Source organism: Elaeis guineensis, chromosome 5, assembly GCF_000442705.2.
Source record: "Elaeis guineensis isolate ETL-2024a chromosome 5, EG11, whole genome shotgun sequence".
In the NCBI taxonomy this organism is placed as follows: Eukaryota; Viridiplantae; Streptophyta; class Magnoliopsida; order Arecales; family Arecaceae; genus Elaeis; species Elaeis guineensis.
In genome coordinates this window covers 28,951,425-28,963,880 of record NC_025997.2, presented here as the reverse complement: position 1 = coordinate 28,963,880, position 12,456 = coordinate 28,951,425, and the positions used below count along the sequence as shown (strand labels likewise).

General features: G+C 34.3%; 1 protein-coding gene across 1 annotated transcript; it reads right to left on the bottom strand.

The window, feature by feature from the left end:
- Positions 1–2,292: 2,292 nt before the first annotated feature.
- Positions 2,293–11,063, bottom strand: LOC105045253 (cullin-1). Its single transcript, XM_073256989.1, has 8 exons — positions 10,984–11,063; positions 10,258–10,407; positions 10,051–10,144; positions 4,026–4,211; positions 3,846–3,893; positions 3,389–3,757; positions 2,924–3,010; positions 2,293–2,770 (listed from the first exon to the last, which is right to left on the bottom strand). Exons 2-6 carry the CDS (start codon positions 10,389–10,391, stop codon positions 3,542–3,544), a joined length of 678 nt encoding a protein of 225 aa, XP_073113090.1. The 5' UTR covers positions 10,392–10,407; positions 10,984–11,063; the 3' UTR covers positions 2,293–2,770; positions 2,924–3,010; positions 3,389–3,541.
- Between the last annotated feature and the right edge of the window lie 1,393 nt (positions 11,064–12,456).

The following is a 12,456-nucleotide window of genomic DNA, read 5'->3' as shown; positions in this document are numbered from 1 at the left end:
CTAATTTTTATCATTCTACATAATAAATAAATACATAAATATAGATAGACATAAAGAAGATGTTGTTTATTGAGTCTTCAATTAATTTAAAATTATAAAATAATATTTTGCAAAGTGTTACATTACTTGCATCCTAGATCAGTTATTAAAAGAATGGATATTATTTCTAGTACAAAAATGAAGCTCAAAGAATTCAACCATCTACCAATATTTAGAAGTGGGAACTATAGAATATTATAAGTATTCAAATGTGATATGAATCTGACTTGGATATGTATTTAACCCAAATAACATTGCTTCTCTAGCCTTTCCTATCCTGTAGTAAATAGGATGTTAATTTCTTCTCTCTCTTCTTTCTATTATTCAGATGTTTTGAAACATTAAAATGAATGCCATCTATTTGGCAAAGTGATTCAAAGGAGATAGCAGAAATCATTAAATTTTCTATCATAATTGTTATTACTATAATTATAATTAATTTAAATAAAAAAGTATGCCTGATGGGCTGGGTCAGTTGACTACATCAACAAGCCAATTTGGTGGTTACACCAACTAGATAGGGAGAAAAAAGAACTTCATTAACTATGTTAATCAAGTCTCACAACTTAAGACCATTTTCAAAGCCTCAGTGTTGGTCAACCTCAGCTTGATTCTATATTAATTCAATCCATTCTTTATGGTGCATACTCCTCAGATTATGAATGCTCAAATATGGTCTAAATATCATGGTTCCTCCTATAACCAAGGAGGGAAAAGCTGTTGTCCTTAATGGTTATGCTAGGCTTGAGTTAATTTGGATTAAACTTAAGTACCCTTGGAGTAAAAGCAACCTTATGTCTTTTTTTGTCAAGATAAGATACCAAAATAACTTAGTTGGCATGCAAAGTCATCTAATAACAGCCATATATTATGATAATCATATGCTTCTTTATTTTTGTAAGTTTGGCCACATCAAATTTTGCATACTAAGGATTTGTTTGGTATCACTTTTAGTGCTTATGTTTTATTTTTAAAAGTAAAATTATATAAATCAAGACAACATGTTTGGCATTACTCCTTTTATTTTTTATTTTTAAAATTTATTTTTAGGATAAATGAAGTAAAAAATCATTTCTATTAAATATTTTAAAAGATAAAAAACTCAATTTTTACCACCATTGCTACTATTATCATCTTAACCATCATTACAGATGCCATCATTATCGTCTTAGCCACTATCCTTGTCAGCGCCACCACTGACATCATACCATTGCTATTATCGTTGCCTCGACCATTAATATTTACTATTACTACCATCATCATCTCCATCACACCACCATCACCATAGCTATCATCTTCATCAACATCGTCTCTACGTTAAATACCACAACCATTGCTATCACCACCACCACCATTTTTTGCCTCCACCATACCACCACTATCATAGCACCACCTCCAATATTTTTGCTATCATGCCTACTATCAATACTATCAGTCTCTATTGCTCTGCCACAACTAGCTCCATATCCATCATTATGTATACATGTTAATTTTTTAAAATATAATCAACTATACTAAACATGCTTATATTTTTTTTATAAATTAGAAAAAAGAAATAAAATTTTTATTTTTCAATTTTTGAAAATAAAAATGCAAGTGATGCCAATCAGCACCAATGTGCTACCAAATGCCTCTAAAATGTCTTCTATAAAAATAGTAAATAATGTATAGAAATCAAAGTATTCTAGATACTAATAACTTGTTACAATATTAGCCATCCAATATAATGCCTTTTTTCTTCCAGCATGGGATCCACCACATAAATTCCAATCATCTACAGCGTCCAATTTCATGCCCCATTTCCTCCCCCATCTTGATAATTCTTTATATTGGATTGTTATTAATTTCAATAATCTCGCATGGTTCAACTCTTTAAAGCACTTACATGTTTTGATTAATAAAAGAAGTCCTGGTTGGTTACTTGATATATCCATGGAGTATCACCTCAGATTATGCTAATGGCTAATGTTTCTATGATTATTTGTGTTTCAACCGTTTATTATGTTTGGCATCTGCTAGATGGCCTTGTTGCCATCCATGAACCACTGTATTTATGATATTTAATATAAAATTTATTCTTTATCTCGATTATCTCGATAAAATAAGGATAACTCCTTTTCCTATCTTCAGACAGTCTCATTTTTCTAAAATACACACCACCGGTATTTTGGCTTATGTTAATATGAAAATGATACATAACAATTATTTCTTTTTTCAAGCGCACTGAAAGGATTTTCTACTCTTTGTCCGGATTTTATCTTTATTAAATTCCAGTGGAATACATATTGTTTGGTTCATATCAATTTAGGTCATGCATACACAAATCGGGGCCCATCTCCGAGTAACTTGGGGGGACCCATAGGGCACTCTCACCAGCTATAAAGAAAAGGATCAAAGAGAATATAGCAACAAAAGCTAGCGACTTAAATAGGGTCAGTGATAAGGAAACTTCGCAAAGATTGTATTGGTCTGACCACAAAATCCAAGCAAACAAAGTCCAAGAGACCGGTTACTTCAGCTTAAGCCTCCACTAAACCTTTTTCCTTTTCATATGCAAAGTCATAGCGAGATCTGCAGACTGTATGGTTGTCATTCACTTTCAGTGAGATCTGCTCATAAGCATGCCGTTTTAAGTCTTTTTCAACTCCATATCCATGCGTGGAGCTGCACCCACGTTGCCATCGCCGAGAGTTAAGCTGGAACACCTAGGCAATAGTTCCTGATATACATCCTGCCAAAGAGAAATAGCTTATATAATCAAGACGAAGCATTGATACCGTTAGTCCAGCATCAGTTCAATGCTGCAAATGAAAAGATAATGTTGACATGCTCATATATATAAAGTTGAAATATATCTTCAAACATCTGCCATTGCGAGACACACCATGTATGTCTGAAGCGAGAGATTGGCATCTAGCTGTTTGTCTTTTAAATGGTGTTCATACACGCTCAACAACTGCGACTCAACAACCTGCAGGAAAACCAAAAGTTGATTTAGAATTTATACAAAATCTACTTGACTTTCTATGCTATGTCACATGCCAAAGCCTCAAAAGATTCCTCAAAATCAGATGAAACAGTGTCTGTCATCATCTTCTAATATGACTTCAACTAGCCATATATCTAGACAAGCCAGCCTTCTTGATCCCATGGGACCACATTTGAATTTTCATATATAACACGGGTCAGTAACTGAAAAATCTGGTTGCCAAAAGTAATATTGGCGAATTATGATTTTGATGGGTATTCCACCAGCAATTGATAACAATCATGGTACGCAGGCTTCCATTGTAAAGTTTAGGCTAACAGTGATTCAACCACAACCGGTAAGGGGAATTGTTCTGCATACCTTCAGTGAAGTCTGTGTGGTAAAGGAACTGCTAACAATCAAATAACGTGAGAGTCTCTCACCCTCCCTCTTCAAGCATCTCCAACCTGAAGATTACCAAAGTCCATCCTCGTTCACCTGAAGAGTCAAATCTAAATTCTTTTCTAGCAAATATCACATCAAAATTACCTTTAGCAAGTAATCTTCTAGGGTGCACTCCATGATCCATTCAGAAGCCTTTTGAGCATGATGAGTCAGAGTGCATTCAAAAATGGCTTTTTCAAATTCCTTATAAAAACCTTGAACTGCCGTTCCAGCATCCAGAATGAAACCCATAAAATTTTGTAATAGATCAACATCAATCTTCTGTCCTTCACGTTCTTGATGAATCTGAAATACAAGAACTACTCAACAATGTAATTAAATAAGAACAGCTCATAATCACAAATTAGAGACATAAATGCACTCAGCGACATACCATAGAAATCACAGCATTTCTTATTTTGCCACTTAATGCTGGACAGACCTGAAAGTCAATGATGTAGATAATGCAGATCATAGATGAGAAGATTTAAATTCACTAAATAAATACAAAAGTCATTATCCTTATCTAACAGTAAATAATAGACAACAAACAAGCCTAAAGTGTAAGAATTACCAGATCGCAGAAGCAACTAGCAGCAACGTCTTTTAGTGGAGGAACTGCAACCCGAATTGTATAACAACGTTCAAGGTAGCTAAAAATGAATGACAGAAACCTAACCATAACTTGATAGTTCAACCACATTCTAACAAGCTCATGCAACAAAGCCTCATTGTCTTTATCCATCAGAGAGGGCAAAACCTAATGAAGCAAAATACAATAATCAAGGTAAATTTAAGGTTTGAACCCAGAATTTCTCAAAGATGTATATGGCCAGGGTAAAAAATAAAATCATGGAATGATAAAAAAATTGAAAATAATGAATGAGAAATTTATGGATATCTAACAAAATCTTCTGCAGAGTATCCTGGGCAAAATTTTTGGACTCACTGAAGATTTTCCAGTTATTCTGCGTTTCTGCTATTAAAAATCATGCTTCTATCAACTTTTTGGTGACAATTACAGGAGTATCATGGTTTCTGTTAATGCTTTATAATAGAGGTGAGATGATAAATTTGCCCATTCATTAGAATGTTTCCAATATTTTTGTTTGGCTTTATCTCTATTCCTTGTTTTCTACTATCTTATGTTTTCCAAAATAACTTTTATAATATTACTGAACTACAAGGTTTTGTCCTGAACAAAATTATGACAGATTGTCAATTTGGTACTATTCTCCCATCAATCCACACTCAATACTGATTAAACAACATCCTAGTTAGCAAGTTATCCTGTTCCACCCCCATTGTCAGATGACCACATCAACACCATCCCAAACGACATCCACAGATCTACCTTTTCAGAAGAGACTGGAATTTCATCTTTTAACAATTTAATGATATTGGATAAGCGAGTAACTTAAACTGAACTAGCAAAGTTTAATTCCACAAAATTAATCAACAAACAATAGCCTAACAATTAAAAGCACAATTATTCCTTATTTCTAAATCCTAACCATCCTAAGAGCCTAATTAAGGAACTGATGAAGATAAGATCACCAAAAGATGGATAAAAAAATTGTGAACCTGACATGTCAAGTGCTACAGTAGGTCTAGTTTTCAAAATATTAGCCAATTTCCAGCTATAAAACTGATTTAGTAATCATTATTGCTTTCACTAGTATCTTTGAAACATTTTAATTAGAAATGGAAGCCAAAATGAGAAAACCATGAGATTTGTTGTGCTCGTGCCATGCAAGTATTTATCTCAATATCTGCTGTTCTAACAGCTAGCTGCAAAGAGTAACAGACCTGAAACTGAAAAGTTGTCAGCTAGGTGCCAATTGGAATAAGGCTAATCCAAAATGAGGAATAAGTTCTGACCATTAGGAAGATATAGAAGGATGTTTCCTGCATTATGGCAGAATCAATTTGGAAACCAAACTAGTGGAGATATAAAGAGGATTTGATACAGGTATGTGCAAGGACGTTGTATCCCCTTTAAACAAGAATAATGACCCAAGGCAACGAGATATTGCCAAATGGTAACAAGAAGACTATCATTACACAAACTAGTTGAAAATTAAGAGGAATCAAGTACATCAGCATTATGGTGCAACAGTGCAACACTGGCTGATGAAATCATCTCTACATCTTGGTGGTTTACATGAACAGTCCAACAACAAGATTGCCATCCTAGAAAGTGTTGTTTCAAGATCAGTGACGTATAAAAATAAATGAATTTAAGTTAAAAAAAGTCAACTGGACAATTGCTATACAGATTACAGATACTTGTTCAAAATCTGTAGGTTTTGGAAGAAAATAAGAAAATTGTAGCAATCAACTACATTGCAAGCAAAAAAATATTTCCTTGTTAATAATGCAAATAAATCAAGATGATGTTCTCTACTCAACATTCAATCATTGTGAAACAAGGACCATGTGACATCAACAAGAACAAGAACAAACTAATATCAATTATCCCCTAAAAACAACTTGGTCAAAAGCAATCAGTCACGAGCAAAATCTCTGCCACAAAAAACATTCAGCATCTGAATGCCAAGAGAGGAAATGATAGAGAAAGAAATATGCAGAAGAATAAAAATTGCAAGGAGATTTTGGCCAGTATCAACATGAAATGCAAATTGGTCTAAGTCCTATACACAGTAAGTTTGTTGGCAATGGCTGCTAGAAAATTGGTATCTTCAAAAAGCTGGAAAGCAAATCAAGTGTTTCAAGGAGGAAGAGGTCGGAAGTCAATTTCAAATTATACTTAAAGAAAACATATCAAAGAAATGACGGAAAATTGAAGAAACACGCAATGCATGGAATACAGCAAGATGGCATCTTTAAAGAAAATGATGAAACTGCATATAGTGAAGAATTAGATTTGTTGAAACTATGATATAGAAGGTTTGCCATACCGCCCCATACCTCCTGATATGGGGCGTTCTAGGACCATATTAATATGTCCCACTATACTGTAATGATACTATTGTACCATACCAAACCGCGTACCGACACTGTAATAGGATGGTACCAGTATAGGGTCAGATATCGAGATGGCAAACATTATTGATACATAATTAAAGAGTAAGTTGCAAATTTACTTTTCCTAGCCACTTCTAAACATAAAAACAAAGAAGCCTCCCAACCTACAATTAGAAGCAGTCCATCCTTATCCCTAAGCGATATCAAAGATTGCTCTTAGGTGGTGTTTGGTGGGCCAAATCGGATCCTGAGGTGATCTAATCCCCAGTGATCAAAGATCACCATGTTTGGTAGGCTATGGTCCAATAATTAAAGATCTCCAAGTATCCACGAGTGACCTGTTTGGTATTCCTATTTGGTATTCTATAGGAATCCAAGATCACCGACCATATAATACCAAAACTATTCCTCATATATTCCATAAGAATATATTTATTAATTATATAAAATATATTATAATAGAATATAAATATATTTATTAATATATTCTATAAAAATATATTTATTAGTCCTATAAATTGTTAATCTTATAAAAATATACTAATTGTTATTATAGAATTAATATTTATACTTATAATATATTATTTATTAGTACTAATATTTATTTTGATTAGAAAAATAAGACAAATAAAAGTAATATATTAAATAATTTCAATATATAAATACAAAGAACAATAAGATATTTCTAGTCTTATTTAAAATTATCATTGAATCATAATATGATGATAATATGATTAATAATATATTATAATATAATTTATATCATAAATATAATATTAATATAATATAATATAATATCAGGTCTATAATATTCATGTAATCAATTAATGGTATATTGATATATCAATTTTTCTGCTAGACTGAGGAATATTTTTGTTCTCAAATTTCAGCTCAAGATCACTACTAGGGGATAATCTTGAATTCCTGACCTTAAAGACAAATATCACATCACTAGGTTAGGCAATGATTTGAGAAGTGGAGGTGATTTGGGATCACTGCCATATAAGATCATCATGATGCAACCAAATACAATAATCTCATCATCTCCACCCGTATCATCTTTGATCTTAGGTTATCTCCACCCACATCATCCTTGATCTTGGGTTGATCACTCCAAACCAGATGCTCTCTTAAGGTATGAAGATCCAAATCTCAAAGAGGGAGTTAAGAAACACCAACTGCAATGATTTAAATTTTTGCATGACCTAAGTAATGAAGGTTGAAATTGCAAGGTTCACTATACTGGTGTGTACTATTCTATACCAGGCATACCATATTGCATGGGTACCAAACCGATACTTGATACGGGAGTGTGCCAAGTGTCGATATGCCGAACTGATTCATACCGATACCATACCAACATGGTGCCAATACAATTACCGAAATCGGTATTGTGAAACCTCAATTTCAAGGATGGCGTGTATATGAACAAATGGTTAAACAAGCTCATTAAACATAGGTTTAAAATTTTGAGGCCAGACGATTAACTTCAGAGTGTGCAGCAAGTAAACACAAGTGCATCATAAAGGCCAAATATGCAGAAAGAGAAAGTAGACAAAGGATCAAAAGCACACAGCATGCTGATTATGTAAGATGAGTTTTCTTACATGTGGTCTCAAGATTGTAGATCATATCAGCAGGACATAATTTCTAAGATTATAGATAGAGCATGGAACATTTACCTCATCATAATCATTCAATCATTATACCAGCAGCCTGATTACCAAATTTTGATCAAAAAAAAGCATGGATTTGAATAAGCTGTCCTGTTTTGCTTATTTTACAAGTTTGAAACATTTTGGATGAATTATACAGACAGACAAGATATTTTCAAGAATGGAGCTGTGCTTACTTATTAGATGTTTCTTTTAATTGTTCAGTGGTCTCCCAAAAATAATAGCATATCTGTTAGATCTTACAGAACATAGCTGAACTAGGATTAGTCTAAAACAAGAAATAGCAATGAAAAATATTAGATATATATAGAGGGTTGTTTTGGTCATTTTATGTGGACCCTAATGAAGCCAGCAAATAAAATCAACTGCCATCAATTTTTTGTATTGAAAAGGAGGCATGACTTCAAGTCCTTTCAGTATTTTCTGAAAACCTTTTTTATTTTTCTGAAAGATCCAAGTTTTAGGTATTTACCCTAATTCTCCCATATTCTTCTTCCAGTTATTGTTTTATTATTAAATATTACTCTGCATCATTTTGCAAAAGAAGAGAGAAATGAATGCGCACCAAGAAATTAAAACCCTCCTCCACATCAAAGCTTGGAAGGTTAAAATATCAAGAGGATATACAAGACTGAACTCAAGTCAGATGGCTTTAAGAGACTATGTTGTCCTATATCTGCCATATGATCTTCAGAAAACTATCTTCAGTCTCCACAAAACATATTTAAAGATCACCCTAGTGATTATGTCAAGTGGTCCACAATTTTTCTCCTAGCATGTGCTTGTAATATTCTGACTAACATTTCTATAGATAACAATTGTAACCAACATAGTGAATGCAAAACCAGTTGAGCACATAAAGGTGCTCAAACCACATAGCTTTAATTCAATTCTTGATGCAACTATCATGCCTGAAACCATGCCTATACCTTTCATTGGAATGTTTAAAAAGAAAGTTTTCTAATTTGTATCTGGTATTACCATACGGATTTTGTTAAAATTGCACTTAACACAAAAAAGTGTGCATAACAAAATGGCTAAAACAGACAAAAACTTTCATGACTTGATAGTTGACACAATTATCTAGAAGATTTAAAATTAGATACACAAGTTGAATAACATGAGCTGCGACCCAGAAATTAGATTTGAGATGCTAGACCAATTAAGGAAAGGCGTGCATTTTGAAATAATATCAGGGTTAACAACAGGTGCCATGCATAAGCAATATGTCAGTGAAAATTGGAAAATGTAAGGCATCCCACCAGTCAACATGAACCATGGAAAGATGATTAATTATAAACTGAATTAGATAAAGCATATAATATGGGACTATATTTTTATCATATTGTATAGAAGACTGATATTAACTGTGGTACGTCATTATGGACAACAGTTGCTTTTGGGCTAGGTTTAGGTCAACAACTCCCACCCTGAGCTTGGCTTAACAATGTAAGCCAAAAGCAAAACCTTTTGTATGTTAAAGCACCAATCATAACTAATACAAATAAATTCTCCTATTTCATGCCTCTAAACAAGTTTTGATAAGCAACAAGAAACGCTGCCAACTTTTCAGCCTGACATCAAAACCCTAGACATGTCATAAATTTGAACATCTGTTCCAAACTGCGCCTCCCAAAGTAATTTTTAATTCTGTGGCTTTAAATTAAGTGCCTGTATATGTCTCCCCTTCAACACATCTACTAAACCTATATTTTTAGTTAAACAGAAATGAAAGAGGAAAAGAAAGCAAACTGAGATTATCAAATCTGGCAAGTATAAAGCCTAGCAATCTGCCATGTTGTTTTCATCTACAATCACAAAATGCAATGAATAAACTGAAAGCTACCCTGGAAAATCTAAGAACCCCAAGTGCACCTTTCACCTTACATCACACATCATGCTAAGCATATGAATGAATATTAAATTCAATCTTACCAATGATGAGATAGCTCGGTCCAATGACATCTTGAATCTACAATATACTTCTTGGCAGGGTTCGGGCCTCTGTAGGCACAGTGTGTACACACAACTGGAGAAGGTGTCGTATGTTTTACATGATCAGTGGCACTTCTGTCTATATTACAATCAAAAACTTCAAGCCATAAAGCAAAACGTTAATTTCTTTAAGGGAAGACAATATACTCATAAAAATGTATAAGTTCAGATGGTGTCAGTATGCCTCTGCTATCATATCCTTCCAATATCTTCGTGAGCTTTGCAATACCCTCTTCCAGGTACTGCCATCCTTCCTCAAAAGCAATCTTCCTGATGCTCATCTTGCAGCCCCTCAAGCTTCACAACAAATCATAGAATTAAAAAGCAAAAAAGATATAAAGAAAAAAAAAAGGCTATCGAAGGACTTAATACACAAAATTTTACAAACAAAAAGCAGTGGGTCAGGATCAGAATCAATGAGACCCAACGGTTTATCCATCAAGATTACCATTGAAAACCCTTAATCATGCTGCATTGCCCAAAATAAACACATCTTTATCTACATACATTACATTAATCAAGATTCAAAACTCTTGAACAACCCTATCGTCTAAGATTCACCAGAAAAAAAGTGAACGAAAAGCGACCAAATTTAAAAAAAAAAAAAAAATAGCGACTAACATATCAAGCCAGAAAGGAAACAAACCCTATTTTTCGAGTAAAATTACGGGAAAAAAGAAAAGGAACAAAGCATCTCGAGCTAAACAAATGACGATTAATCAACGAACTAATACACGAGAAAATTACATCAAAGCGCATGGTAAAAAGCCGGCATTCGATCTATCCTTCTAGTTATTTTACGATCTTTTAGTTGAAGGATAGAAGAAGGGAAAATTTCTTAGAACAAGGGCTAGGGTTTTAAATCTTTTATACCTCTCTCTCTCTCTCTCCCTCCCCTTGAAACCCTTCCTACCGCTGAAAACGGGAGAGCGGGACTGGGTTTTGGGTTTAGTATTTCGTATGGCCTCCCTTTCCGCTAACCGGCCCGGAATATATAGAGGTTTGGTGTGGGCCCCACCAGATCAACGGTTGAGATTGTGATGTATTGAAGTGATGGAGTTTGAGCGGAACAGGGAAAACAGTAACGGCGCGGGAAAAGCTTGTGGAAGGTGAGGAGCATCATAAATGTCTATGCGAGGAACGACGGATTAATGATCAGCATAAATTAGTTCCCACACGGAAAAATAGGATCATAGTAAATTGAGAAGATCAGTAATCTATCGATCTTTTAGCCAAAAAATGTATCACATTCAATCAAATCGGTTCGTTGAGAATGATTTAGATAATCAATATTTTAGATTTTTTTAATAATTTGGAGAATGATGCTAATAAATTTTAGAAGTTAGTGGTGTATATGTTGGACTAGTTTTTGATTTTATCCTTGTTGCGGCCAATCTCCATGTGCGTCTGATTCCGATGAAGAGCGACCTGTAAAACAAATCCACTAGCCAAAATTTTTTTTGACGGAGATCCTCCGATGTCTAAGTCAGCAGAAAGTGGTGAACCGAAAATTTAGAGTAGAATTTGACGGAGTTTTAGCCCAGAAGTTCTCCTCACTGTTGCCTATTCCGTTATCTCCCTTTTATAGGCGATTCGGTGTAACCGTTGAGTACGTGGAGTCTTATTTTTTATGGCACTAAAGAGTAGTTAACCCCTATTATCGGACCATAATCATGGAGTTAGTGGATAGTTTATGTCCACTAACGATCGTGGTATACAGTCGTCACGCACAATTGTGGTATCACAATTGTAAATTCTAATATACCGACTGGAGGTCGGTGATTTTGATATACCAACCGAGAGTCGGTGATTCAAATATACCGACTGGTTATCGATTTCTTATATTTTGTATCGAAGAGTCATTGGTAGTAGTGTATCAGATCGGTTAGATTGGTTGCCGTTTGAGAAGGCAGTCGGGAGTTACCGACAGGCAATCGGCTAACCGCCGACAGTCGACCATTAGTTGTGTTCCGTGAAACCAATTGAATGTCGGGGTGATGAACCTTATAGATGCTATAGTCAAACCGATGATTCCCATAACGGTCTTATTTTGACGGTCCAACATCTGTTGTCGAAGCAGAGTTGGGGGACCGACCATGAATCGAAGGGAGCAGATCTGATTGTCCCAACAATCATATATACTACCTTTGCTACTTTGCCATCGCCCAACAAACGGTTTGGATTTGACTTGGAAGTGCTGCATCGTTGATTACTTGAATATAGCTAATTATAGAATTAAATAAGTTTTTCTTTTCTCTCATAAACAAATAAATAAGAGCAGTCATAATATTTCTGTTATAAGAGTATCTGTAGTCCTAGAAATCCAAAAGCAAGAAAATAATTATA

What these genes read in the sequence shown, in the direction of transcription:
- LOC105045253 (XM_073256989.1), bottom strand. Translation starts at nt 10,391, where the DNA reads ATGAGCATCAGGAAGATTGCTTTTGAGGAAGGATGGCAGTACCTGGAA. An exon ending in GAACTTATACATTTTTATGA is followed by an intron (nt 10,145 to 10,257) that starts GTATATTGTCTT and finishes CACCTTCTCCAG; the next exon opens with TTGTGTGTACACACTGTGCC. An exon ending in GAAATGCTGTGATTTCTATG is followed by an intron (nt 3,758 to 3,845) that starts GTATGTCGCTGA and finishes CTTGTATTTCAG; the next exon opens with ATTCATCAAGAACGTGAAGG.